Genomic DNA, 25009 nt, shown 5'->3' with positions numbered 1-25009 from the left:
ATGCTCCAGCCCACGTCCATGCTCCAGCCCACGTCCAGGCTCCAGCCCACGTCCAGGCTCCAGCCCACGTCCAGGCTCCAGCCCACGTCCATGCTCCAGCCCACGTCCATGCTCCAGCCCACGTCCATGCTCCAGCCCACGTCCAGGCTCCAGCCCACGAGCCCCATGTCCTGCCCAAGAAATTTTGGGGGGGGCAGGGGGTACCTGGAGGCCACGAAGGCCACACCTCTATGGCCCACTGAACTGCCGTTGCCGCCATGGCCTGTTGAACTGCCGTTGCCGCCATGGCCTGTTGAACTGCCGTTGCCGCCATGGCCTGTTGAACTGCCGTTACCGGCATGGCCTGTTGAACTGCCGTTGCCGCCATGGCCTGTTGAACTGCCGTTGCCGCCATGGCCTGTTGAACTGCCGTTACCGGCATGGCCTGTTGAACTGCCGTTGCCGCCATGGCCTGTTGAACTGCCGTTGCCGCCATGGCCTGATGAACTGCCGTTACCGGCATGGCCTGTTGAACTGCCGTTGCCGCCATGGCCTGTTGAACTGCCGTTGCCGCCATGGCCGTCCACGGCTCCTGAGGGTCCAGGTCCTCCCACGCCACAGGGTCCAGCGCCACAGGGTCCAGGTCCGCCCACGCCACAGGGTCCAGGTCCGCCCATGCCTCAGGGTCCAGGTCCGCCCACGCCTCAGGGTCCAGGTCCGCCCAAGCTCCCAGGCCCGTCCAGGTCACGTCTGGGTCTGGAGCCCCTGCACGGGCCTGGCCCACCATCCCTCCCCCAAGATTTTGTTGTTAGGCTATTGGGGTTTTGGTGTTGTTTGGGCGTCAGGGGCCTCCCATAGAGGGGGGAATCTGTCACAGGGTGTTTTGGTGTTGGTTCATGTTCATTGTTCTTGGTTATGTTTTAGTTTATCATGTTCATGTAATGTTTGAGTGTCATGTTTCTAAGTTAGTCTTGTCATTCACTTCCTGGTTTTGTCATGTTTCATTGTCATGTGATTCCCATGCCCTCATGTGATCTTGTGTCGTGTCCTGTCATTGGTTCATTGTTTAATCACGGTTCACAGGTGTCACTTGTCTTGTCATTAGTCTCAGTGTATTTAAGCCCTCATGTTTGCCGTGTGTCCTTGTCTGTTATTGTCATTGTAACCTGCTGTGTAGGTGAGAGTTATGCTTAGCCAAGTCTTTGTTTCTAGTATTGCCATGTCTTTGTTTTATGTTTTGTTACGTACTGTGTTAAGAAAACTGCTTTACAACCCCAGAGAGTGAGATAAAGGGGACTATAGTGAGAAAAACTCTCTAGAAAGATACAAAGCAAACATATACAATTCTGGAATGTATGCGGCAAGAAAGGAGAAAAACATTTAGAAAAGAATATTCGGTAGACTTTATCCATTCTTTTTATACTCTGAAATGTTCTGGGGACCCCTTAGAACCTTCTGGAGGACCCCTGGGGGTCCCCGGACCCCATTTTTAAAACCCCTGTTATAGACCATAGCATTGTATATGGTCTGATTTTATGGTAGGTATTGAACTTAATGATATTAAACTACATTGTATGGAAAAGAGAAATCAAAGTATATATATATTTTTTAAATACAAATTATTTGCCATGTGCACCAGGAAAGACAAATTATAACCTGAAGAAGTATGCCAGTCATTCAGTATGATAAACATTTCAATAAAAAAATAATATAATTCATATTTTTGTATAAATAGCTTCTGTGTTTAAAATTGCCCTGTGTATAATGAGCTGGTGGGTTTATGGTGAGGTGTGTTGCAGACCAGGTGTGATGGGCCGCTTTGTACCAGAAAGTCCAGGGCCACTTTTTTGCCCCAGTCCACCCCTGTCTGTGACCCTGCTAGACAATAATCTCAATGACTACTAGAGCATAACTATAGTTCTGAACACCAGTAATAAACATAATCTAAATGGGAAAGCTGTTCTTCTTCCTTTACCACCTCTTAAGAGACCTAGCCTGTGTGAGCCATTAAAGAGATTCTGAGAAATAATTTGACCATAAGAACCATCTTAAGTCATTTATTAAATCTCGGCTTACACCTTTCAGAAACACCCTCGGAACCACTCAAATCTTAGCATCCTAACACCCACAGCTAAGATAGTAATCATAGCAGACTAGGGCTGGGCGATAAAACTATAACGATATGTATCGCTATAGACACGTAATCGATATCAATAAAAAATGTGTTCGATAAAATGTTCGATAATTTTTTTTTTCTTCGTCGGAAGAAACTAGAGGTTGTGAAGCAAGTTTGGTTGAACAAAGGCACTCTCTCTCTGGTAACCAACAACGTAGGGAGTGACACGCTAACAGCCAATCATGTAACTGTATCAAGTTTGGTTGCGCCATATCGTTGTCTCGCAGACATGGGGACTTGTGACTTGGTGACTTGGACTCGAGTCGACTTGAGTCGCTATTTTTATGACTTGTGACTTGACTTGACAAAAAATTTAATACTTGAGACTTGACTCGGACTTGGAAGTTAAAGACTCGGGACTTGACTTGACTTGAGACACGATGACTTGAATGACTTGAGTGTTAATCACATCATGTTTTCAGTTTGAATATAAAATATATAAATTATTTAAAAAAATAAAGTTGCCCCAGCTGGGGCGCAGGCTGAGAATAGCGTTGTCATGACTGGATCACGACACTATCATCAGTCATGCCCTCTCATACGCACACCACGCCCACTTAGATCAGATATCACATCAACATGTCAGCCGGAGGGGTACCGAGGGTCATCGCTTTCAGCTTCAACAATTATTCGCAAGATGGGAAAAGACGAACAGCGTTGCAAGACATGCAACATAAAAATCACAGACAGCCAAACGACAACCTCCAATTTCGTCCGTCATTTGAAGAGCCATTCTGCCCAGTAAGTGCTTGTCAATTTGCTAATGTTATCTGGTTAGTTGGTAGTTAGCTAATGTAATAATAGCTAAAGTAGCCACTGTTGTTTTATGGACTTAATGTTGAAAATTTTAAACATTTTACATTTAAATTTAAAACACTGTTGGCAGAAGTGAAAAATAAATATTTTTATGAAGTTACAATTTAGTTTGATTACATGATGTATTTTACTGAACATGAGTATTTACAATGCAAATCCAAATTATTGTAATTTACTGACAGTTACTTATATCTTGTCTTTTCACTTTATTAAGATCTGATTCTGCAGGTAAAATTACAATAATAAGCTGACTTGACTTGGACTTGACTTGACCTACTACAGGACTTGACTTGACTTGACATAGCCTGTGACTTGACTTGACTTGACATAGCCTGTGACTTGACTTGACTTGACTTGACATAGCCTGTGACTTGACTTGACTTGACTTGACTTGACATAGCCTGTGACTTGACTTGACATAGCCTGTGACTTGACTTGACTTGACTTGACTTGACATAGCCTGTGACTTGACTTGACTTGACTTGCCCAAGAAAAAAATACTTGGGACTTGCTTGAGACTTGAAGGTTCAGACTTGAGACTTACTTCCCAGTCAACACGTGAGATCATGCGATGATCACAGTGACATCACACAATCCTCATACTGTGAACCTCAGCATGTGTGTAAAGCGTGAGCTCAAGGTGAGTTCATCTGATCCTCATACTGTGATCCTCAGCATGTGTGTAAAGGGTGAGCTCAACGTGAGTTCATCTGATCCTCATACTGTGATCCTCAGCATGTGTGTAAAGGGTGAGCTCAACGTGAGTTCATCTGATCCTCATACTGTGATCCTCAGCATGTGTGTAAAGCGTGAGCTCAACGTGAGTTCATCTGATCCTCATACTGTGATCCTCAGCATGTGTGTAAAGGGTGAGCTCAACGTGAGTTCATCTGATCGTCATACTGTGAACCTCAGCATGTGTGTAAAGCGTGAGCTCAAGGTGAGTTCATCTGATCCTCATATTGTGAACCTCAGCATGTGTGTAAAGCGTGAGCTCAAGGTGAGTTCATCTGATCCTCATACTGTGATCCTCAGCATGTGTGTAAAGGGTGAGCTCAAGGTGAGTTCATCTGATCCTCATACTGTGATCCTCAGCATGTGTGTAAAGCGTGAGCTCAAGGTGAGTTCATCTGATCCTCATACTGTGAACCTCAGCATGTGTGTAAAGCATGAGCTCATTGTGAATGCTTCACACTCCGGTCCAGTTGGCGGTGGTAAATGCACCATCTAAGCTGGTCTTCCAACCACCATAAAACATGTAAAGAAGAAGAAAAAGTTGTGCATGGTATTGTTACACCGCAGAAATGGTGAGTGGCCTATTTACATACTTTTAGATGTGCAATGTGGTCTGGTCTTTTTTTTTTTTGCAGAGTACTGCTCACACATGCTACATATGCACCAGCCATTTTACCTTCAGTAATCACACCAAAATTGCTAGCTGCAGCTAGTTTGCATATCAGTATTTGTGAATTGTTAGGCCTGTTATGTCAGATCATTACAACATTACTAACTTTATATTTCAATATATAATTTTTTTTTATTTATACTTATATTTCAATAATTAACAAGCGCTGTAAAACAACAGTAAGCAAGAATGCTGCACTGGTGGAATAGCGTAAACTATCATTGCTCTTTGGATAAAAGATGAAGTAGGCCTACTCTTAGACACTCATATTAAAGATAAAAAGCCTTATTTCACCACGCTATATGACTAGTTTTTTAACAAAAACTTCTATCTGTGGAACTGTAGCTGTTTTATGTTAAAAGCTTCAACGTCACTTCCCATTTACCAAAACTCAGTGACTGACATTCATCCTCTTATTAACATAACAAGCAACTTTACCCAGACATCAGATGCAACACTACATCATTAAGAATGTAAAGTGTAGATCTACAAAAGTGAAGTTTAAAGTACTTTATGATACACACTTTCTTTAGGATGCACAACAATTCTCCAAAGAAGACTTCTTAAACAATTATCAAATACAGTAATCAGTGAGAGTGGCTAAGGTTGTCCTCTCAAACAAAAAAAAATTTGTAAAAGATTTATGTGTTTCATATAATGTTTTACTAATACAGAAGTTCTTTTTGGCCTGTTAGGATTTGGAAACAAAAATTAAGGTGTGTGTGTGTGTGTGCGTGCGTGCGTTGGTGTGTGTGTTTTTTTTTTTTTTTACATTGTACCAAATGTCCCCACAATTAAAGTGAACCACCTACATGTGCATTGTGGATAAAACGATCAGAGAAAAAACGGTTTAATTGATGTAGAAAAATAAATATAGAAACAATATAACTGATTTAGATAAATGCAATTTCACTGACCTTATGTATGTAATTTTGACAACAGGGAAGGAACCAAAGGAAACAAAATGCAAAGTCACCATGGAGAAATTGTTTGGTATGTGATATATCAATTAGACATTATTTATTTATACAGACATAAAACATCCTTTGCTATATAACAATCTAACTTTACAATTTTTCAGATCTGAATACTAAGATACTCCAACAAATTCAAATGCTGGAACAGAGACAAGCTTTCATCATGAATGACTTGGCAAAAGTTAAGTCTGTTCTCATGAAGCGGGCAGAAGAAGATGCCCATGAGGAACTTTTTAAACAACAACAGTGCTCCAGCTTTGAAACGTTTGAAGCCTTCTGTCAGAGGCTTGAAGAAGACAAAAATTATCGAGAGCTTTATGTTAGTACTACTATATAAATTTAGCGTTTATTTTTACAACAAAGCCACAGTTTTATTTTTTTATTTTTTTGCAGCAGATACCATGTAAAAGAAATGTTGAAGCCTGGTATATTTTAATCATGACAATATTATGTATGTTTTTGTCAGGTACACCATCTCATCCATACTCACGGCAGCTCCAATATAGGTGAGATGGTGAGACAGGCTTTAAAAAGCATAGCGTCAGACAATGTTCTCTGTCTGTATAACAGAACGGGGAAAGATGGGAAGAAGGTGTTGCCACCTGTGCTCCTGACATGTTTGAAAAGTAAGTGTTTAAGTTTTGGTTTGTGCATCTGGATGCTGCTATAGAAATTGTAATGTTAACACCTTGCTCTTTGTGTTTTTAGAATGTGTCAGGTGTTTTCACAAACAAAATGAAATAGAGGTGAAGAAGCTAAAAGTAACCACCAGAACAACACCAGACGCGGAATGTATTCGCCAAGTAGAAATTTTTTTGTCCACCGCCAACACCAGGCTGAAAAGGAAACCAAATAAAGGAAAAAGCTGAATTTTTGTTTGATTGTTTTTATTGATGGAAATAAAGAATGTGGGTGTAAAAGTTTGAGTTAACTGAATCATTTTAGATAACAGTGAACTAACACAATTATTGCATAGTGGTGTTATATGGTGATCTCACAGTATGAGCACACAGTGACCAGAGTATGAGCACACAGTGAGTGCCCAGTGACATCACAGTGACCAGAGTATGAGCACACAGTGACCACAGTATGAGCACACAGTGGGTGCCCAGTGACATCACAGTGACCACAGTATGAGCACACAGTGAGTGCCCAGTGACATCACAGTGACCAGAGTATGAGCACACAGTGACCACAGTATGAGCACACAGTGAGTGCCCAGTGACATCACAGTGACCAGAGTATGAGCACACAGTGACCACAGTATGAGCACACAGTGAGTGCCCAGTGACATCACAGTGACCAGAGTATGAGTACACAGTGACCACAGTATGAGCACACAGTGAGTGCCCAGTGACATCACAGTGACCAGAGTATGAGCACACAGTGACCACAGTATGAGCACACAGTGACCAGAGTATGAGCACACAGTGACCACAGTATGAGCACACAGTGACCAGAGTATGAGCACACAGTGACCACAGTATGAGCACACAGTGATCACAGTATGAGCACACAGTGACCACAGTATGAGCACACAGTGATCACAGTATGAGCACACAGTGACCACAGTATGAGCACACAGTGATCACAGTATGAGCACACAGTGATCACAGTATGAGCACACAGTGATCACAGTATGAGCACACAGTGACCACAGTATGAGCACACAGTGACCAGAGTATGAGCACACAGTGATCACAGTATGAGCACACAGTGACCACAGTATGAGCACACAGTGACCAGAGTATGAGCACACAGTGATCACAGTATGAGCACACAGTGATCACAGTATGAGCACACAGTGACCACAGTATGAGCACACAGTGACCACAGTATGAGCACACAGTGATCACAGTATGAGCACACAGTGATCACAGTATGAGCACACAGTGACCACAGTATGAGCACACAGTGATCACAGTATGAGCACACAGTGACCACAGTATGAGCACACAGTGATCACAGTATGAGCACACAGTGATCACAGTATGAGCACACAGTGACCACAGTATGAGCACACAGTGAGTGTGATGTGACCTCATATTTCCACCACAGTATGAGTGCACTGTGATTGTGCAGTGACCTCATGTTGTGAACAAAGAATGAGCACACAGTGAGAGCTCTGTGTGGTTACACTTTTAGTTCACTGTGACACTCACATTATGACCGCACCATGAGAATATTGTGAGCTCATAGTGACATCATTGTGAGATCAAATTGTTGACTGGGTTGAGACTTGCACATGTGTGACTTGGTCCTATCTCTGTTGTCTCGTGTTGGATTAATTCTTCAGTAAACAGAATCTCGGGGAGTGATAAGTGTAAAATGAGTGCCACAGCAGGCAAGGAAATTGTTGATAAAACAGGAAAACAAGTCAGCTCGCCAGTATGGCAGTTTTTGGGATTTTATAAGTCTGACCATAGTCAGACCAATGTCGTCTGCAAATTATGCAAGACTGTCGTCCCCACTAAGACTGGTAATACCACAAACTTGTTTTAAAACCTTAAGCCTTGTTTATACTTTCGTCTGGCTCCGCAGCGCGAGCCTCCGTGCTCGCCGTTGTGCTATTCTTGACTTTGGCTGAATCCAAAATCGCCCCCTAAACCCTCAATCACTATTCCCTACTATAATCCACTAATACAGTTCACTTGAAGGAGTGAATGAAACAAGTGAGCGAATTCGGACAGCCGCTGTCTGTACGTCAGTTGTACACTCGTTATTGCGGTGCAAAGTGGAATAGAATGAGTGCACTCATTAACGTCCTCTATTGTTTTGGACACCACTACAAATGGCTGTCCCCTCAAATAGTGCCCTATAAGGGTATAGGGGGCGATTTCAGATTCAGCCTTTGAAACTATGGAGAGGTACTCTGCATCAGTGCCTTATGACAAAGCATCTCAACGGTAACAGTTACAAATAAATAACGGAGGCACTGCACCTTAATGTTAAGGGTAACACTTTACAGTACATGAATAATCATGTATTAATACATGAATTAATAATTTTAAAAAGTTTATTAAACATGAACTCATGATTAGTGAAGATATGAACTAATCATGAACAAATGAGGAGCTATCATGAACTAAGACTGTATGGTTAAACTAAATCAAACAGGCTCCTTAAGAATAAATAAGAAGTACTCTGACTTTGAATTAAAAATGTGATTTAATACTGTCATAATTTAAACTGTAATTGCTTTATAATCTGCCATCTGCAGCTTTGTGATTTTAGCCATTTTTGTGAGCCATTAATTACACACATTTGTCTAATCAAACGTGGAAAATAGACTAATAACTATCACTAATCATTTTAATTTGATATAAACCGTTTTCAGATTTTTATAGTTCAATTAGGCTACGTTTAGTCACAGCTAGTTTTCTTCCCGGAACTACAGTATGTAGGGTTTGTTTCTGGAGGGATACTCATTAATGGCGCTCTCGGTGCTCCTAGCGCTTTAGTTGTGTTCCTTCGGTATTGCTGGCATTTTCATCAAATAATATATGTCGACTGCTTTGGTTAACCGAAATAATAATTTAAGACATGTTTGTATGATTGTTGTATTTGGATATTTCTGGAGGTGTGTACTTTAATTAACTGTATTTTTTAATTGTTTAAATGTAACTTATATGCTTTGATTAGCATTAGCCGGTGGATGCGCCCTGTTTTACATGTAAACATGCCTTATGTGGGTCTTTACAGGTATGTTTGGGCTTTCTTTTGAGTCCATATATGTTTAATTATATAAATGTGACTGTGTTGATGTTGATGGAATAAATCAGCAGAGAATCAGGTGACTGGTCACTCAAGGCTTCTTTTATTGGCCTGGACACTGGGAAAAACACACGGCCAAAAGCCTGGTTAAAGCACTGCATCCACGTTGCATGTAAAATCAGCAGCGAAGCATCGTGAAACTGCTGGCGATTACATTTTCTCAAGGTGATCGTAAACATATAGTGGACAGAATTCTGAATAAGACATACATTGAAGAAAATAGAATAGAAAACAGTATCTTTTCTTCTCAATTCTCATCACATTACATTAATGCAAAGAAACTATAAACTCAAGTGACCAATATTTTACATATTTTTGTATAAATTATATACAGAAAGGAAGAACACACATCTAAAATGGCGCAGTTACACGCTCAGCACGTGCGAGAGCATACAGCACGTGCGGTTATCGCTAACACTCAATTCAGCTAACAATTAATCCACAGAACATGACAAAAACACATACCTGGGAAAAACACACGGCCAAAAGCCTGGTTAAAGCACTGCATCCACGTTGCATGTAAAATCTTAAAATAAACAGAGTTCGGAGTTCACAAGCATGTTAATACACACACACTCCTCATTTTATCGTCACAAATAACACATATGACTCTAATGACAAAACTAGGAGTTGACAGACAAACACAGTAAACTTGTGTGTAGTATAAAAGTTCAGCTATGCACTTGAAAACAATCCAAACTCGAGTTATTAAGACAGAGCGATCATCAAAGCAGCTTACCAGCAGCGAAGCATCGTGAAACTGCTGGTGATTACGTAGCACCGGCCCTCAATACAACGTACGCAAATGAAGCAACAACCAATAGCGAGTTTTCCCAATTTGTGCATGAATTTGACAAACATTATTTAAACTCTGTTACATATAAATAAAAGAACTAGCCTATAAATACTTTTTATCTTTGTTTTTTTTTTTTGTACCAAGGGTGTAAAGGAATAAGGATTCTTAGTGTATATGTTTATTCATTTTGTAATTAATTAATTGTTAGTGCATCATTGTGTCATGACTTTACTTCAGGGGGCACGGCATTACTATCTCATGGTTAACTTGCCATACACTAACATCAACTAATGGCTTGTTACTGTATGACTATGTCATGACTTTACTTGAGGGGGCACATCATGATTAATTCATTATTAACTAACCATACACTAACATCAACTCATGGCTTGTTAATGCATCATTGTGTCATGACTTTACTTGAGGGGGCACATCATGATTAATTCATTATTAACTAACCATACACTAACATCAACTCATGGCTTGTTAATGCATCATTGTGTCATGACTTTACTTGAGGGGGCACATCATGATTAATTAATTATTAACTAACCATACACTAACATCAACTCATGGCTTGTTAATGCATCATTGTGTCATGACTTTACTTGAGGGGGCACATCATGATTAATTAATTATTAACTAACCATACACTAACATCAACTCATGGCTTGTTAATGCATCATTGTGTCATGACTTTACTTGAGGGGGCACATCATGATTAATTCACTGTTAACTTATCATACACTAACGTCAACTCATGGCTTGTTAATGCATCATTGTGTCATGACTTTACTTGAGGGGGCATATCATGATTAATTCATTATTAACAAACCATACACTAACATCAACTCATGGCTTGTTAATGCATCATTGTGTCATGACTTTACTTGAGGGGGCAAATCATGATTAATTCACTGTTAACTACTTACCAAATTCAGCTCATGATTTTATCATAAACTTAAATACACATGTAACTAGTATAACTAGTATTCAGCCCAGTTAAGAGAATGGAGGTACAGTATCATCACGGCCTGTGTCTGGCTGGAGAGAGAACTGTACGGATCCCAGCAGACGATCCCTCACTTCCTGACTTTACTGCATGTTTCCTGTTTGGTTATTTTTTGGTAACTGATTTCTCAGGAACTGTTATAAGTCACAGTATGGGATGGGAAAGTCGTTGATGGGAAAGAGAATATCACAAAACAGACTGAGACCTTTTGAGATAAAATATAGCAGATTTAGTATTTTCTATGTTTGATAAGGGTGATCAGTGAAAGTAATGAAAAACTATTCCTGTGGCTTTCAGTAATATTTATGATGAAGCTTCTGATAAAAAATGGTTTAAATTATGACAATAATACATTTTAAAATGTATTTCAAAGTCAAAATATTTGTTATTCATTCTTAGAAAGCCTGTTTGATTTAGTTTACCCATACATGTTAATTAATGCATTAATTATCAAACATGTACTAACATGTATTATTGCTGCTGTTATTCATGCATGAATCCTTATGACTCCTGTCTTAGTTCATGATAGCTCCTCATTTGTTCATGATTAGTTCATATCTTCACTAATCATGAGTTCATGTTGAATTAACTATTAATTCATGTATTAATACATGATTATTCATGTACTGTTATTGTAAAGTGTTACCATGTTAAGAGATAATTGTTAAGTGTTCATTGTGATTTCAGACTTGTGTTTATATTTTAATTATTTTAGTGTTTTCCATGGTTGTGTTGACATTTATGCCTTTATAACTGAGGGGATTATAATCAGAGGAAGGTTAAGTTTAAAATAAAAATGTTTAAATGTAAAATATTTTTCTCCTGGTCCTTATTTTAAATAGGTCATAAAAATATCAATAATTATCGATATCGACCGATATGAAATGCTTATATTGTGATACAGTTTTCAACCATATCGCCCAGCCCTATAGCAGACACATTTCCATAGCAAGCTATGCCAGAAACATCAAGCTGTATGCTATATCACTAGTTGACCCATTGAACCTTTAGCTTTGAACTCTTTAGGGTCATGCATTGGTCCCTCACCCTATTCTCAACAACAAGTGTGCCAAAATGTTGCAGATGCTCAGCCCATCCTCCCAGACAGGAGACCTAAAGGACTGACGGGCAATTGTGAGGAACATGGTTCCACCCAAGGTTGCGGAAAGCCTACAACACCAGAGCCAACGCAACTTGACAATGAGAGGAGAGGACTAACAATACATGATCCGAGCCAGAGTTGCAGCCATACAGGTGATCAAGGGTATCACCTCCTTAGCTTCCACCTCATGGATCTGAAACAGAAGGTAAAACAACCTCACCCAGCAGATCACAGAAACCAGCAAGGAGCAGACCCCCCCCCCCCCCCCCCCCCTGAAAACCATGCTGAGTATTGTAAATAATATAATGATATATACTTAAAATAAATGTGTAAGTAGTAAAACAATACAAACGCAAACGGGACAAAAAATTCGTTGTTTAGAAACATTTTGAGTCCCCCCTCCCCCCCTTAGTGGTTTAATCCACCGCGAACCTCAACTTACGTTACCCATAGAACGTAAAAAAAGTACCACACAAATTTGGGGAGAGAACAAAGCTCTTCAGACAGCAGTTGTGAAACTCCAGTAAGCTGTCAAGGCTATTTTATTCACTTTAAATATCAGATGAAGTGATTATTTTCTCTTTAATATTTATTGATTAGGCAAAACACTAACATCACTTGCCCACCGCGGCACTGCCCCGTCGACATTCATTTTTAAAGTAATAAAATAATTTGGTTCAGTTAGAGAACAGACACAACTATTAAAAACGTCTCGGTTACGTATGTAACCCTCGTTCCCTGAGGAGGGAACGGAGACGTACGTTAGTGACTAACGAATGGGGGTTTCGCTTAGAAGCCAATCATCTTCATCGTATTCAACAGCGCCCAATGGCAGTGCCAATGCCATGGGCATGCGGAATTTGCATGCGTAACTCCGCCCCACCTCGTGGGTATATAAGGAAGTACGCTGCGAACATCGCATTATGTTACTGCTGCAGGAGCCAAGACTGAACTCCGCGTTCCAGGCAGCACAGCTGACGTGGCTAAGGAAACGTACGTCTCCGTTCCCTCCTCAGGGAACGAGGGTTACATACGTAACCGAGACGTTCCCTTTCGTTCAGTCACTACGACGTACGTTAGTGACTAACGAATGGGGGATCCTATTCAACAACGCCACTCAGCTGTCATCCAGTGCCCTGCGTAAGTGTGAGATCCCGCCACTTAAGGCCCTAGGACTCCCACTTATCACAGGAATACCAAGGTACACTGGGAAGCATATCCCAGTGAGGGAATGTCAAGATGCCTACCGTAGGGAGGACTTAGAGAATACACATATGACCCGCTGAGGGTTGCATATGGAAGATCTCTAGGGTACCAGCCGAAGGTGGATTTTTAACCCTAGGGGTGGCAGGGACTTGCCAAGGGAAAGACACCTGCTCACTGAGGAGGCTTACGGTGGGAATACTCGTGTGGGGGTCGCCGGAGGGGAACCATGCACACGGAGCACCTGGCCGGACATGAGGGTCTGGGCTCGAAAGGGCAGACTGAACTGATGTCGGCGTAAGCAGTGCTGGAGGAGCTCAGGGCTCTCGGGGAGCTCACCTGAGGAAAATATCGCACGTATCCAGTCCTTGGAGTGGAATGGCGAGCAAGCGAAGACACCTGAGCCTGGCCCATTACCGGCCACCCGTAGGGGCGAGTACATAGTCGGACACTGGCTCCACTCGGAGATTGTAGAATCTGGCGAATGTGTTGGGTGTCGCCCAGCCTGCAGCTCTGCAGATGTCTGTTAGCGAGGTGCCATGCGCTAGAGCCCAAGAGGAGGCCACACTCCGGGTGGAGTGTGCCCTCACACCAAGGGGACATGGTCGGCCTTGCTGCTGGTATGCCAAAACAATGGTGTCCACTATCCAGTGAGACAACCTCTGCTTTGAGAGAGCACTTCCCTTCCGCTCTCCACCATAACAGACAAAGAGCTGGTCTGAGGTCCTGAAACACTGCGTCATGTCTACGTAGGCGCGGAGAGCGCGTACTGGACAGAGCAATGCCAAGGCTGGGTCTGCCTCCTCCAAAGGCAGCGCTTGCAGGTTCACCACCTGATCTCGGAACGGAGTGGTAGGAACCTTGGGCACATATCCGGGCCGGGGTCTCAGGATCACGTGAGAGTTAGCCGGCCCGAACTCAAGGCACGCTTCGTCAACCGAAAATGCTTGCAGGTCCCCGACCCTCTTAAGCGAGGCCAATGCGGTCAGCAGAGCCGTCTTCATAGACAAGAGCTTAATCTCGGCCGACCGCAAAGGCTCAAGGGAGGCCTCTACAGAGCACTTAAGACTACCGAGAGGTCCCAAGAGGGAACGAGAGGAGAGCGAGGAAGATTCAGTCTCCTCGCCCCCCTCAGGAACCTGATGATCAGGTCGTGCTGCTACTTACCTTATTGTCTCCCAGGAGATCGTGGTAGGCAGATATTGCGGCCACGTACACTTAAGGGTGGAAGGAGACAGCCTTCGTCCCACCCCCTCCTGGAGAAACGAAGCACAGACCCGATCGGGCATTCCCAGGGGTCTTCCTGGCGGGAAGAGCACCATGTGACGAAGAGGTCCCACTTCAACGCATAGAGGTGTCATGTAGACTCTGCCCTAGCGGAAGTGATGGTAGCGACCACCGCAGGTGGAGGCTACTCAAACCAGCCGCGTCCCGTCCAGAAGCCACACGTGGAGCTTCCAGAACGCTGGACGCGGGTGCCAAAAGGTGCCCCGTCTCTGAGTGAGGAGTCTCAGAGGAATAGGCCAGGGAGGGGCTGTCGCAAGGAGTAGCAGTTCTGAGAACCAGGTCCGGCCGTGCCAACGGGGCGACCAACATGACCTGCTCCTTGTCCTCCCTGATCTTGCACAGTACCTGTGCGAGAAGGCTCACTGGGGGAAACGCATAATTGCGTAGCCCCGACGACCAGCTGTGCGCCAGTGCATCCGTGCCGACCATAGGTCAGGGAATAATATAGGGAGCAATGGGAAGAGTCCTGGGAGGCAACAGGACTACCTGTGCGTCGCCGAACCGTTCCCATATCAGCTGGACCGTCTGGGGATGGAGTCTCCATTCTCCAGGAAGTGGCTGAAGCCGTGAGCTCGTAGGCTGCACGGTTCAGGACTCCCAGGATGTGGACAGCATGAAGGGACCTCAGATGCTTCTGACTCCAAAAAACGAGATGGCGGGCGAGTTGAGACATACGGCGGGAGCGTAGACCGCCCGGCCGTGTCGTCTGTCCTGACTAGTACATGTTGACCCTTCAGCAACGCTCGGAAGCGGTGCAGGGCGAACCGTACTGCCAGCAACTCGAGGCAATTGACATGCAGAAGGCGCTGGGGTCCTATCCAGGAGCCCGTGGCTGCTTGTCCATTGCACATGGCACCCCAGCCCGTGGATGATGCATCTGTTGATACAACAAGATGCCTGGAAACTCGTTCTAAGGACACTCGGGTCCGTAGAAAACTGAGGTTCGACCACGGGGAGAGAGTCTGTAAGCAGGCCCGAGTCACTTGTACCCGGAGCGTGCCAGACCGCCATGCCCATCTCGGGACTCGATCGCGTAGCCCGTGCTGAAGCGGTCTCATATGAAGCAATCCGAGCGGCGTTACCGCGGCTGCAGATGCCATATGCCCCAGGAGCCTCTGAAACAGTTTCAGTGGAACCGCACTCTTGCCCTCGACTTGTCGAAGGGAAGTCAGCAGAGACTGCGCGCGCTCGCTCGAAAGCTGCGCGCACATGGCGACCGAGTCGATCCATACCGAGAAAAGAGATCCTCTGCGCGGGGCAAAGTTACTCTTCTCCCAGTTGACCCGAAGGCCCAGACGGGCTAGGTGATGGAGCACCAAATCTCTGTGTCCGCAAACCTGCTCTCGAGAGTGACCCAGTATGAGCCAGTCGTCGAGGTAATTCAGGATGCGAACCCCGTGCTGCCGAAGGGGCGCAAGGGCTGCCTCGGCAATCTTCGTAAAGACGCGAGGGGACAGAGATAGCCCGAATGGTAGAACTGCGTACTGATATGCCCGCCCCTCGAAAGCAAACCGTAGGAACGGTCTGTGTCGAGGTAAAATGGAGACATGGAAGTAGGCGTCCTTCAGGTCGATCGCTGCAACCAATCGTCTGGACGAACGCATTCGAAAAGGCGTTTCGCTGTCAACATCTTGAACGGAAACCGGTGGAGGTAACGGTTCAAGACGCGCAGGTCCAGGATCGGTCAAGCCCACCGGTCTTTATGGGTACAATGAAGTACGGGCTGTAAAACCCGGAATTCACCTCGGCTGGAGGGACAGGTTCGATCGCACCCTTCGCCAGTAGGGTGGCAACCTCCGCTCGCATGACGGGGGCATTAGCCCCGATCATAGTGGAACGGACTCCCCGTAATCAGGGAGGAACCTGCGCGAACTGAATCGCGTAGCCGCACCTGACTGTCTTTCGCGACCCAGCGGGACAGCCCTGGAATCTGAAGCCAGGCTCCCAGGAACTGCACCAGCGGGGTCAATCGGACTACAGGTGTACCCGGAGTGGGGCAGCGATGCAGCGTTACCGACCCGGACAAGGGAGGCTGTTGGGCGTCCCGGTGTGGGGGTGCGGTTAACGGCTGCGTCCTGACAGAGGAGACCAGGGAAGGACGCGCGTTCCACTGGGGTCTGCTCTGCCAGGAGGCTGGCGACAGAGAGGGATGCGAGTGGCGGGACCCGTGGGTGGCGCGCACTGTCATCACCGGTCTCTGGGTCCTCAGAGACAGGAACATGAGTTCTTCCCAAGCGCTGCTAGCCCGGGGGCCAGCAGCGGAAGGATTTTCCCCCGGCCCTCCACCGGGGGAAGGAGAGGCCCTGCTACCATCCCCTGGGAAGAACTGGAACCCATCTCTGAGTTGTCCACCTCCAGCGTGGCGTTTAACCAGGCTGGGGAGCGGACTGGGCGACATCCTCAACCACCTCCACGGCGCGGCCCAGGTTAAGGCTGCTGCTGGGGCCGGGCCGGAAGAGGGAGGGCGCCCTCGGCGGCGAGCGGACTGAGGCGACTGAGCCGGCGGCTGGTGCAGCAGCTGGCCGCCGGGGCAGTACGTGTTACAGCCTCAGTCTGCTCTGGGGCGGCCGAGAACTGTTGGGCGCAGTTCCCAGTCGCGCCGCCGAAGAGGCCAGCCTGGGATATGGGTGAGTTGAGGGGGCGGGCCCACTCAACGTCCTCCAAATCACCAGGTAAGGCCAGGTGTTCTCCCGGACCACAGCTGTGGACATCTCCCGACCCAGGGAGCGTGTGGCCACCTTCACCGCCCGGGGGCGGGATCAGTCGCGGCACGCAGCTCAATGAAGAGCTCTGGGTCGGCTCCACCCTTGTGCATGTGCAAAGGGGCGGCGGCCTGCCCGTAGCTCTGCAGGACCACGCCACCGAAGTAGACGAGCCCACAGGCTTTGGGAGGGTGCTTAGGACAGCCACACCACGCCACGTCAAGCCCTCTGTGGACACCGTAGTGCGCAACAGAGAGTTCAACAGTGGGGGTGAGGGGGCCCCAGTGTACCCTAGGCCGCGGCCCCATCAAGGGCAGAGAAGGCGGAGGAGGCCACCAAACGATCGCGGGAAGCACGGGGACTTCCAGGACCGCGTGATCTCCTCATGCACCTCGGGAGCGAAAGGCATTGGGGGCGGGGCCCAACAGCTGTCGGGTGCCGTCCCCAAAAACCAATCGCGCAACCACGAGCACTCGCGACTGGGCGGAGTTCCACACCAGCGCGAGACTCGCGGCTGCCCGAGATAACATGGCTGTCAACCTTAGGTCGGATCAGGCAGCGCTGACACACCCGGAGGCGGAGCACAACTCCTAATCGTCATCCCCAAAGGACTCCAGCCCACCTTGGGATGCGGCGATCGACATCTCACTGCTATCTGGAGCGTGAACGAAACGAACGAGGCGTCAGAGACGGGCCGCTGTTTCAGTCCAACACTCGCGGGTTTAAGCAATGTGCAAGAGGGGGCGTGGCCCGAGGAATGATCGTCGGGGTTCTTAATACCACGGCACCGCACTCAGGTCACCCTGGCCACCAGCCAAAGTACCGCCTCACTCGGAGACGGTAGATTGGGGTGTGGCAGAGGGGACTCTCTCTCCTCACGGAGATCACTGAGTCTCGACCGCAACATCGCGATGGTCACGTTCCCGCAGTGGGAACATGACGCATCCACAAACACTGCCCGAACGTGCTGAAGCCCAAACACATCGAGCAGTGAATGTGCCCACAGACAGCAACGGAGATCGATCGCACCCGGAAGTGCACGGGCGAACCGTCTTGAAAAAGACGTGCCACGCGCAAGCTCTTTTTGTGAGAGGAAAGCTCTGCAGAGTGCCGAAGCGCCCAGGGAAACACACACACAGCTGTTGCAGATCACTGCACAGATCAGCAGGCAGGCAGCATGAGATCGCTGGAACGCGCCGTAACACCAACACCCTGGAGAACCGCTGGTCTCTCGAAGACTGAAGAGAAGACTTCAGAATTCAGGCTTGTAGGAGTGAAGAGATCCTCTTGGCTCCAAAGCAGAAACATAATGCGATGTTCGCAGCGTACTTCCTTATATACCCACGAGGTGGGGCGGAGTTACGCATGCAAATTCCGCATGCCCATGGCATTGGCACTGCCATTGGGCGCTGTTGAATACGATGAAGATGATTGGCTTCTAAGCGAAACCCCCATTCGTTAGTCACTAACGTACGTCGTAGTGACTGAACGAAAGGGAACTGAACGCGTCTGCTCAATACAGCACGAGCCGAACGGGCAAACAGCTGACAGACAAGATGATCGCGGAAGATTTGGTTTCAAAGCTAAATGTAAAAGCGCCTATTTAAGTGAGTGTCATTGTACTGTTTTCCTGCTGTGTTTTTCATTACGAATAATAAGCTAATGAACCCAAAATGCAAGCAACCCGCCCCCGAATTGGCGCTCATTCTAAACCTAAAGTAGCCTAAATGCGCACGGCTGCTCCGCCAGGTCTGTGTTGGGTTTTGCTCAATATGAAAATAAGTGGCAAATCAGAGGGCTTAGCAGGGGCATAAATTTCATCTAACAGTTGGGGGGGACAATAAACATGAAAATTCTCAAGAGCAAATTTTGAAGGGGACACAAATAATACAGCCAAAATCGTACTTATAAGGATATGTGTACCAAAAAAAAAAAAAAAATCTTTCGTACTTATTTGCCGTTTTGGTGCACTGAAAAATGATGTAGGGGAGCGCGGGGCACAACCTAACGCTGGGTTAGTTGTAACACGCATATTTGAACCCTTTCCACACATGCCAGAATGATGAAACTTAGTGTATTTACTAGTTGCCATATCAACATTATTTAGAGAAAAAATAGTGCCAAAATTTAAAAATCTCTGTAAGATATCACTGGACATGTATTTAACCATAGCAAAAGTAAATTTCTTAAGTTTAGTTTTCATCTCTGTTTTTTGTGTTTATTTAAAATAAGACAAATCCGATATTATTGTAATCATCTGTTATTTAACAGTTGAGATCGTTCTTTAATGCTGATCTAACAGCAGAAGACATGAGCCGCGGTTTAAATCCCAGTTGTGCAGGTGGGTGTGTTGTAACACTGCGTTACAATGAGCCCCTATTAGAAATATGCCATTATATTCTATACTTTTATGAATTCTTTTGAGAAATCATGAGAAAAGGGTGAATAATGACTGAGTTAATGTTCAGAAATTATTCATTATTATTATGTTTTGAACTATGCTGTTTAGCTGTATTTAGCGATGTGTTTGTAGTCAAACTCAAAAATGCTTATATTTTTAATGATTAAAAACTGGCATTATTTTATTTTAAAAAGTTAATAATTGTATTTTGTTGACAAAATATTTTAGTTTGTCTTGTATATTTTTTTGATTATATCAGATAACATTTTAAAGGAACACTCAACTTTTTTTGAAAATAGGCTAATTTTGCAAGTCCCTAGAGTTAAATAGTTGAGTTTTACCGTTTTTGAATCCATTCAGCCGATCTTTGTATCTGGCGGTAGAACTTTTAGCGTAGCTTAGCATACATCATTGATTCTGGTCAGTCCATTAGCATCTCATTCAAAAAATGACCAAAGACACTTTCAATATTTTTCCTATTTAAAACTTGACTCTTCTACAGTTACATCGTGTGCTAAGACCAACTGAAAATGAAAAGTTGAGATTTTCTACACCTATATGGCTAGGAACTACTTTCTCATTCCTGCGTAATAGTAACGGATCTTCGCGGCCGTACCATGGCTGCAGCGGCGCAATGATTCGTTGGTATTCTGTGAAACATGGTGGTAGTATACACCTTCGACTTACTATCACAGCCCTTCACAATAGAGCCCTGTGCGGGACTGTTTTCTTCATCCCGCTCCCGCCCGCACCCGCCGAATTTCTGACCATTACCGCCCGCTCCCGCAACGTATGTGTTACACTCCCGCCCGCTCCCGCAATATGTATGTCCACTCCCGCCCGCACCCGCAAAACTCTGAGAATTTATTCCCGCACAATAATAGAGATGCATTGATTTTGTGTCTTCTCCCGTCCCGCAGGGAAAAAAAACATGTATTTGTATTGATATTATTAAAGAGATTCATGGGGTTGTTTGTTTCGTTTCCCTGGCCTGCATGTAAAAAAATAAATAAATAACGTTACATTCAAATATAATTTTGTTTTTATCAAAAACTTTGCACATAAAAATAGACTGCTTTGCAAAACAGAAAACAGAAAAACAGATTGAGAAACAAAAAACAGATCCCAATTCGTCGGTCAGTTCCGATGTACGTCGAACGAGGAGGGAACGGAGACGTAACGTTAGTGACTAACGAATGGGGGTTTCGCTTAGAAGCCTATCAACTTCGAGTTTTGAGAAAACGCCCAATGGCGTGCCAATGCCATGGGGCATGCGGAATTTGCATACGTAGCTCCGCCTCACTGCGTGAGTATATAAGGAAGTACGAGGCAATATCGCATTATGTTACCTGCTTGAGGAGCCAAGACTGAACTCCTGCGTTCCAGGTAGCACAGCTCGAAGTGGCAAGGGGACGTTACGTCTCCGTTCCCTCCTCAGGGAACGAGGGTTACATCCGCAACCGAGACGTTCCCTTTCGTTCAGTCACTACGACGTAACGTTAGTGACTAACGAATGGGGATCCCAATATAATCCCGCCACTCAGCTGTCTTCCAGTGCCCTGCGTAAGTGTGAGTACCCTGTTGTAAGACTAGTACGGACGAAGGACTCCCACTAAACACAGGAATACCAAGGTACACTGGGAAGCATATCCCAGTGAGGGAATGCCAAAGATGCCTACCCGTGGGGAGGACTTAAGAGACACATATGACCCGGAGAGGGTTGCATATGGAAGATCTCTAGGGTACCAGCCGAAGGTGGATTTTTAACCCTAGGGGTGGCGGGGACACGCCAAGGGAAGAAACCCGCTCACTGCGGAGACTTACGGTGAAATACACATGTGGGGGTCGCCGGAGGGAACCATGCACATGGGGCACCTGGCCGGACATGAGGGTCTGGGCTCGAAAGGGCAGACAGAACTGATGTCGGCGTCGACAGTGCTGGAGGAGCTCAGGGCTCTCGGGGAGCTCACCTGAGGAAAATATCGCACGTATCCAGTCCGTGGAGTGGAGTGGCGAGCAAGCGAAGACACCTGAGCCTGGCCCATCACCGGCCCCTCGGGGGGGCGAGTACATAGTCGGACACTGGCTCCACTCGGAGATTGTAGAATCTGGCGAATGTGTTGGGTGTCGCCCAGCCTGCAGCTCTGCAGATGTCTGCTAGCGAGGCGCCATGCGCTAGAGCCCAAGAGGAGGCCACACTCCAGGTGGAGTGTGCCCTCACACCAAGGGGACATGGTCGGCCTTGCTGCTGGTAAGCCAAAGCAATGGTGTCCACTATCCAGTGAGACAGCCTTTGCTTTGAGAGAGCACTTCCCTTCCGCTCTCCACCATAACAGGCAAAGAGCTGGTCTGAGGTCCTGAAACACTGCGTCATGTCTACGTAGGCGCGAAGGGCGCGTACTGGACAGAGCAATGCCAAGGCTGGGTCTGCCTCCTCCAAAGGCAGCGCTTGCAGGTTCACCACCTGGTCCTTAAACGGAGTGGTGGGAACCTTGGGCACATATCCAAGCCGGGGTCTCAGGATCACGTGAGAGTTAGCCGGCCCGAATTCCAGGCACGCTTCGTCAACCGAAAATGCCTGCAGGTCCCCGACCCTCTTGACTGAGGCCAATGCGGTCAGCAGAGCCGTCTTCATAGACAGAAACTTAATATCAACCGACCGCAAAGGCTCAAAGAGAGGTCTCTGCAGAGCAGTTAACACAACTGCGAGGTCCCAAGAGGGTACGAGAGGAGAGCGAGGAGGATTCAGTCTCCTAGCTCCCCTCAGGAACCTGATGACCAGGTCGTGCTGACTTACCTTTTTGTTCTCCAAGAGATCGTGGTGGGCAGACATTGCGGCCACATATACCTTGAGGGTGGAGGGAGATAGCCTTCGCTCCAGCCCCTCTTGGAGAAACTCAAGCACGGACCCGATCAGGCATTTCCAGGGGTCTTCTTGGCGGGAAGAGCACCAGGTGACGAAGAGGTTCCACTTCAACGCATAGGCATGCCGAGTGGACTCTGCCCTAGCGGAAGTGATGGTGGCGACCACCGTAGGTGGTAGGCCACTCAAACCTGCCGGGTCCCGTCTAGGAGCCACACGTGGAGGCTCCAAAGGTCGGGACGCGGGTGCCAATGGGTGCCCCGTCTCTGAGTAAGGAGGTCCGGTCTCAGAGGAATAGGCCAGGGAGGGGCTGTCGCAAGGAGAATGAGTTCGGGGAACCAGGTCCGGCCGTGCCAGTACGGGGCGACCAAAAGGACCTGCTCCTTGTCCTCCCTGATCTTGCACAGAAGCTGTGCGAGTAGGCTCACTGGGGGGAACGCATATTTGCGTAGGCCCCGCGGCCAGCTGTGCGCCAGTGCATCCGTGCCGAGCGTGCCCTCGGACAGGGAATAATACAGGCTGCAGTGGGAAGAGTCGTGGGAGGCAAACAGGTCTACCTGTGCGTCGCCGAACTGTTCCCAAATCAGCTGAACCGTCCGGGGATGGAGTCTCCATTCTCCCGGGAGAGGCTGAAACCGCGAGAGCTCGTCGGCTGCGTGGTTCAGGACTCCCGGAATATGGACAGCACGAAGGGACCTCAGGCGCTTCTGACTCCATAGGATGAGATGGTGGGCGAGTTGAGACATGCGGCGGGAGCGTAGACCGCCCTGGTGGTTGATGTACGCTACTACGGCTGTGTTGTCTGTCCGGACAAGCACATGTTGGCCCTTCAGCAACGCTCGGAAGCGGTGCAGGGCGAACCGTACTGCCAGCAACTCGAGGCAATTGACATGCAGGAGGCGCTGGGGTCCTGTCCAGGAGCCCGCGGCTGCTTGTCCATTGCACATGGCACCCCAGCCCGTGGCAGAGGCATCCGTCGATACGACAACATGCCTGGAAACGCGTTCTAAGGGCACACCGGCCCGTAGAAAGCTGAGGTTCGACCACGGGGTGAGTGTCTGTAAGCAGGCCCGAGTCACTTGGACCCGGAGCGTGCCAGACTGCCATGCCCATCTCGGGACTCGATCGCGAAGCCAGTGCTGAAGCGGTCTCATATGAAGCAATCCGAGCGGCGTTACCGCGGCTGCAGATGCCATATGCCCCAGGAGCCTCTGAAATAGTTTCAGTGGAACCGCATTCTTGCTCTCGATTTGGCGGAGGCAAGTCAGCAGAGACTGCGCGCGCTCGCTCGAAAGCTGCGCGTACATGGCGACCGAGTCGATCTCCATACCGAGAAAAGAGATCCTCTGCACGGGGCAAAGTTTGCTCTTCTCCCAGTTGACCCGAAGGCCCAGACGGGTTAAGTGGTGGAGAACCAGATCTCTGTGTCCGCAAACCTGCTCTCGAGAGTGGCCTAGTATGAGCCAGTCGTCGAGGTAGTTCAGGATGCCAAAAGGGGCGCAAGGGCTGCCTCGGCGATCTTCGTGAAGACGCGAGGGGACAGAGATAACCCGAATGGGAGAACTGCGTACTGGTATGCCCGCCCCTCGAAAGCAAACCGTAGGAACGGTCTGTGTCGAGGAAGGATGGAGACATGGAAGTAGGCGTCCTTCAGGTCGATCGCTGCAAACCAATCGTACGGACGAACGCATTCGAAAAGGCGTTTCGCAGTCAACATCTTGAACGGAAGCCGGTGAAGGGATCGGTTCAAGATGCGAAGGTCCAGGATTGGCCGTAACCCACCGGTTTTCTTGGGTACAATGAAGTAGGGGCTGTAGAACCCCGACCTCATTTCGGCTGGAGTCGCCTGTCCGGCTCGATCGCACCCTTCGCCAGTAGAGTGGCAATCTCCGCACGCATGACGGGGGCATGGGCCCCGGTCATGGTATAGCGGACTCCCCTGTAACGGGGAGGAGCCTGCGCGAACTGAATCGCGTAGCCGAGCCTGATGGTCCGGGCAACCCAGCGGGACAGCCCCGGAAGCTGAAGCCAGGCTTCCAGAGACTGCACCAACGGGGTCATACGGACGACAGACGTACCCTGGGTGGGGCAGCGAGGCAGCGTTACCGGCGCGGACAGGGGAAGCTGTTGGGCGTCCCCGGGTCGGAGCACGGTTAACGGCTGCGCCCTGACAGAGGAGACCAGGGAAGGACTCGCGTTCCACTGGGGTCTGCTCTGCCAGGGGGCTGGCGACAGAGAGGGACGAGAGTGGCGAGACCCGAGGGTGGCGCGCACTGCCGTCACCGATCTCTGGGGGCTCAGGGATGGGGTTGTCAGTTCTTTCTTTAACCACATTAGGGTGCTGCTGACCCGGGGGCCAGCAGCTGAACAAAAGATTCTCCCCCGGCCCTCCACCGGGGGAAGGAGCGGCCCTGCCGCCGTCTCCTGGAAAGAACTGCCCATCCCTGAGCCGTCCGCATCAGGAGCGCCGCTAGCCTGGCGTTTCTTCGCGGGCTGCGGGGCTGGAGCGGACTGGG

General features: G+C 47.6%; 1 protein-coding gene across 1 annotated transcript; it reads left to right on the top strand.

The window, feature by feature from the left end:
• Positions 1-4126: 4126 nt before the first annotated feature.
• On the top strand, positions 4127-6269 carry LOC307134561 (uncharacterized protein). The gene is made up of 5 exons (XM_079830419.1): positions 4127-4278; positions 5319-5369; positions 5458-5672; positions 5820-5979; positions 6062-6269. The coding sequence occupies exons 1-5, from the start codon at positions 4254-4256 to the stop codon at positions 6220-6222; spliced, it is 612 nt and encodes a 203-aa protein (XP_079686545.1). The 5' UTR covers positions 4127-4253; the 3' UTR covers positions 6223-6269.
• Positions 6270-25009: the final 18740 nt, after the last annotated feature.

The sequence above is a fragment of the Gobio gobio genome (assembly GCF_949357685.1).
Source record: "Gobio gobio genome assembly, chromosome: 12".
Lineage (NCBI taxonomy): Eukaryota > Metazoa > Chordata > Actinopteri > Cypriniformes > Gobionidae > Gobio > Gobio gobio.
The sequence above is the reverse complement of the archived record's forward strand: the minus strand, read 5'-3'. Positions and strand labels throughout refer to the sequence as shown.

What these genes read in the sequence shown, in the direction of transcription:
- LOC307134561 (XM_079830419.1), top strand. Translation starts at nt 4,254, where the DNA reads ATGGTATTGTTACACCGCAGAAATG. An exon ending in ATTGTTACACCGCAGAAATG is followed by an intron (nt 4,279 to 5,318) that starts GTGAGTGGCCTA and finishes TTTTGACAACAG; the next exon opens with GGAAGGAACCAAAGGAAACA. An exon ending in CACCATGGAGAAATTGTTTG is followed by an intron (nt 5,370 to 5,457) that starts GTATGTGATATA and finishes ACAATTTTTCAG; the next exon opens with ATCTGAATACTAAGATACTC.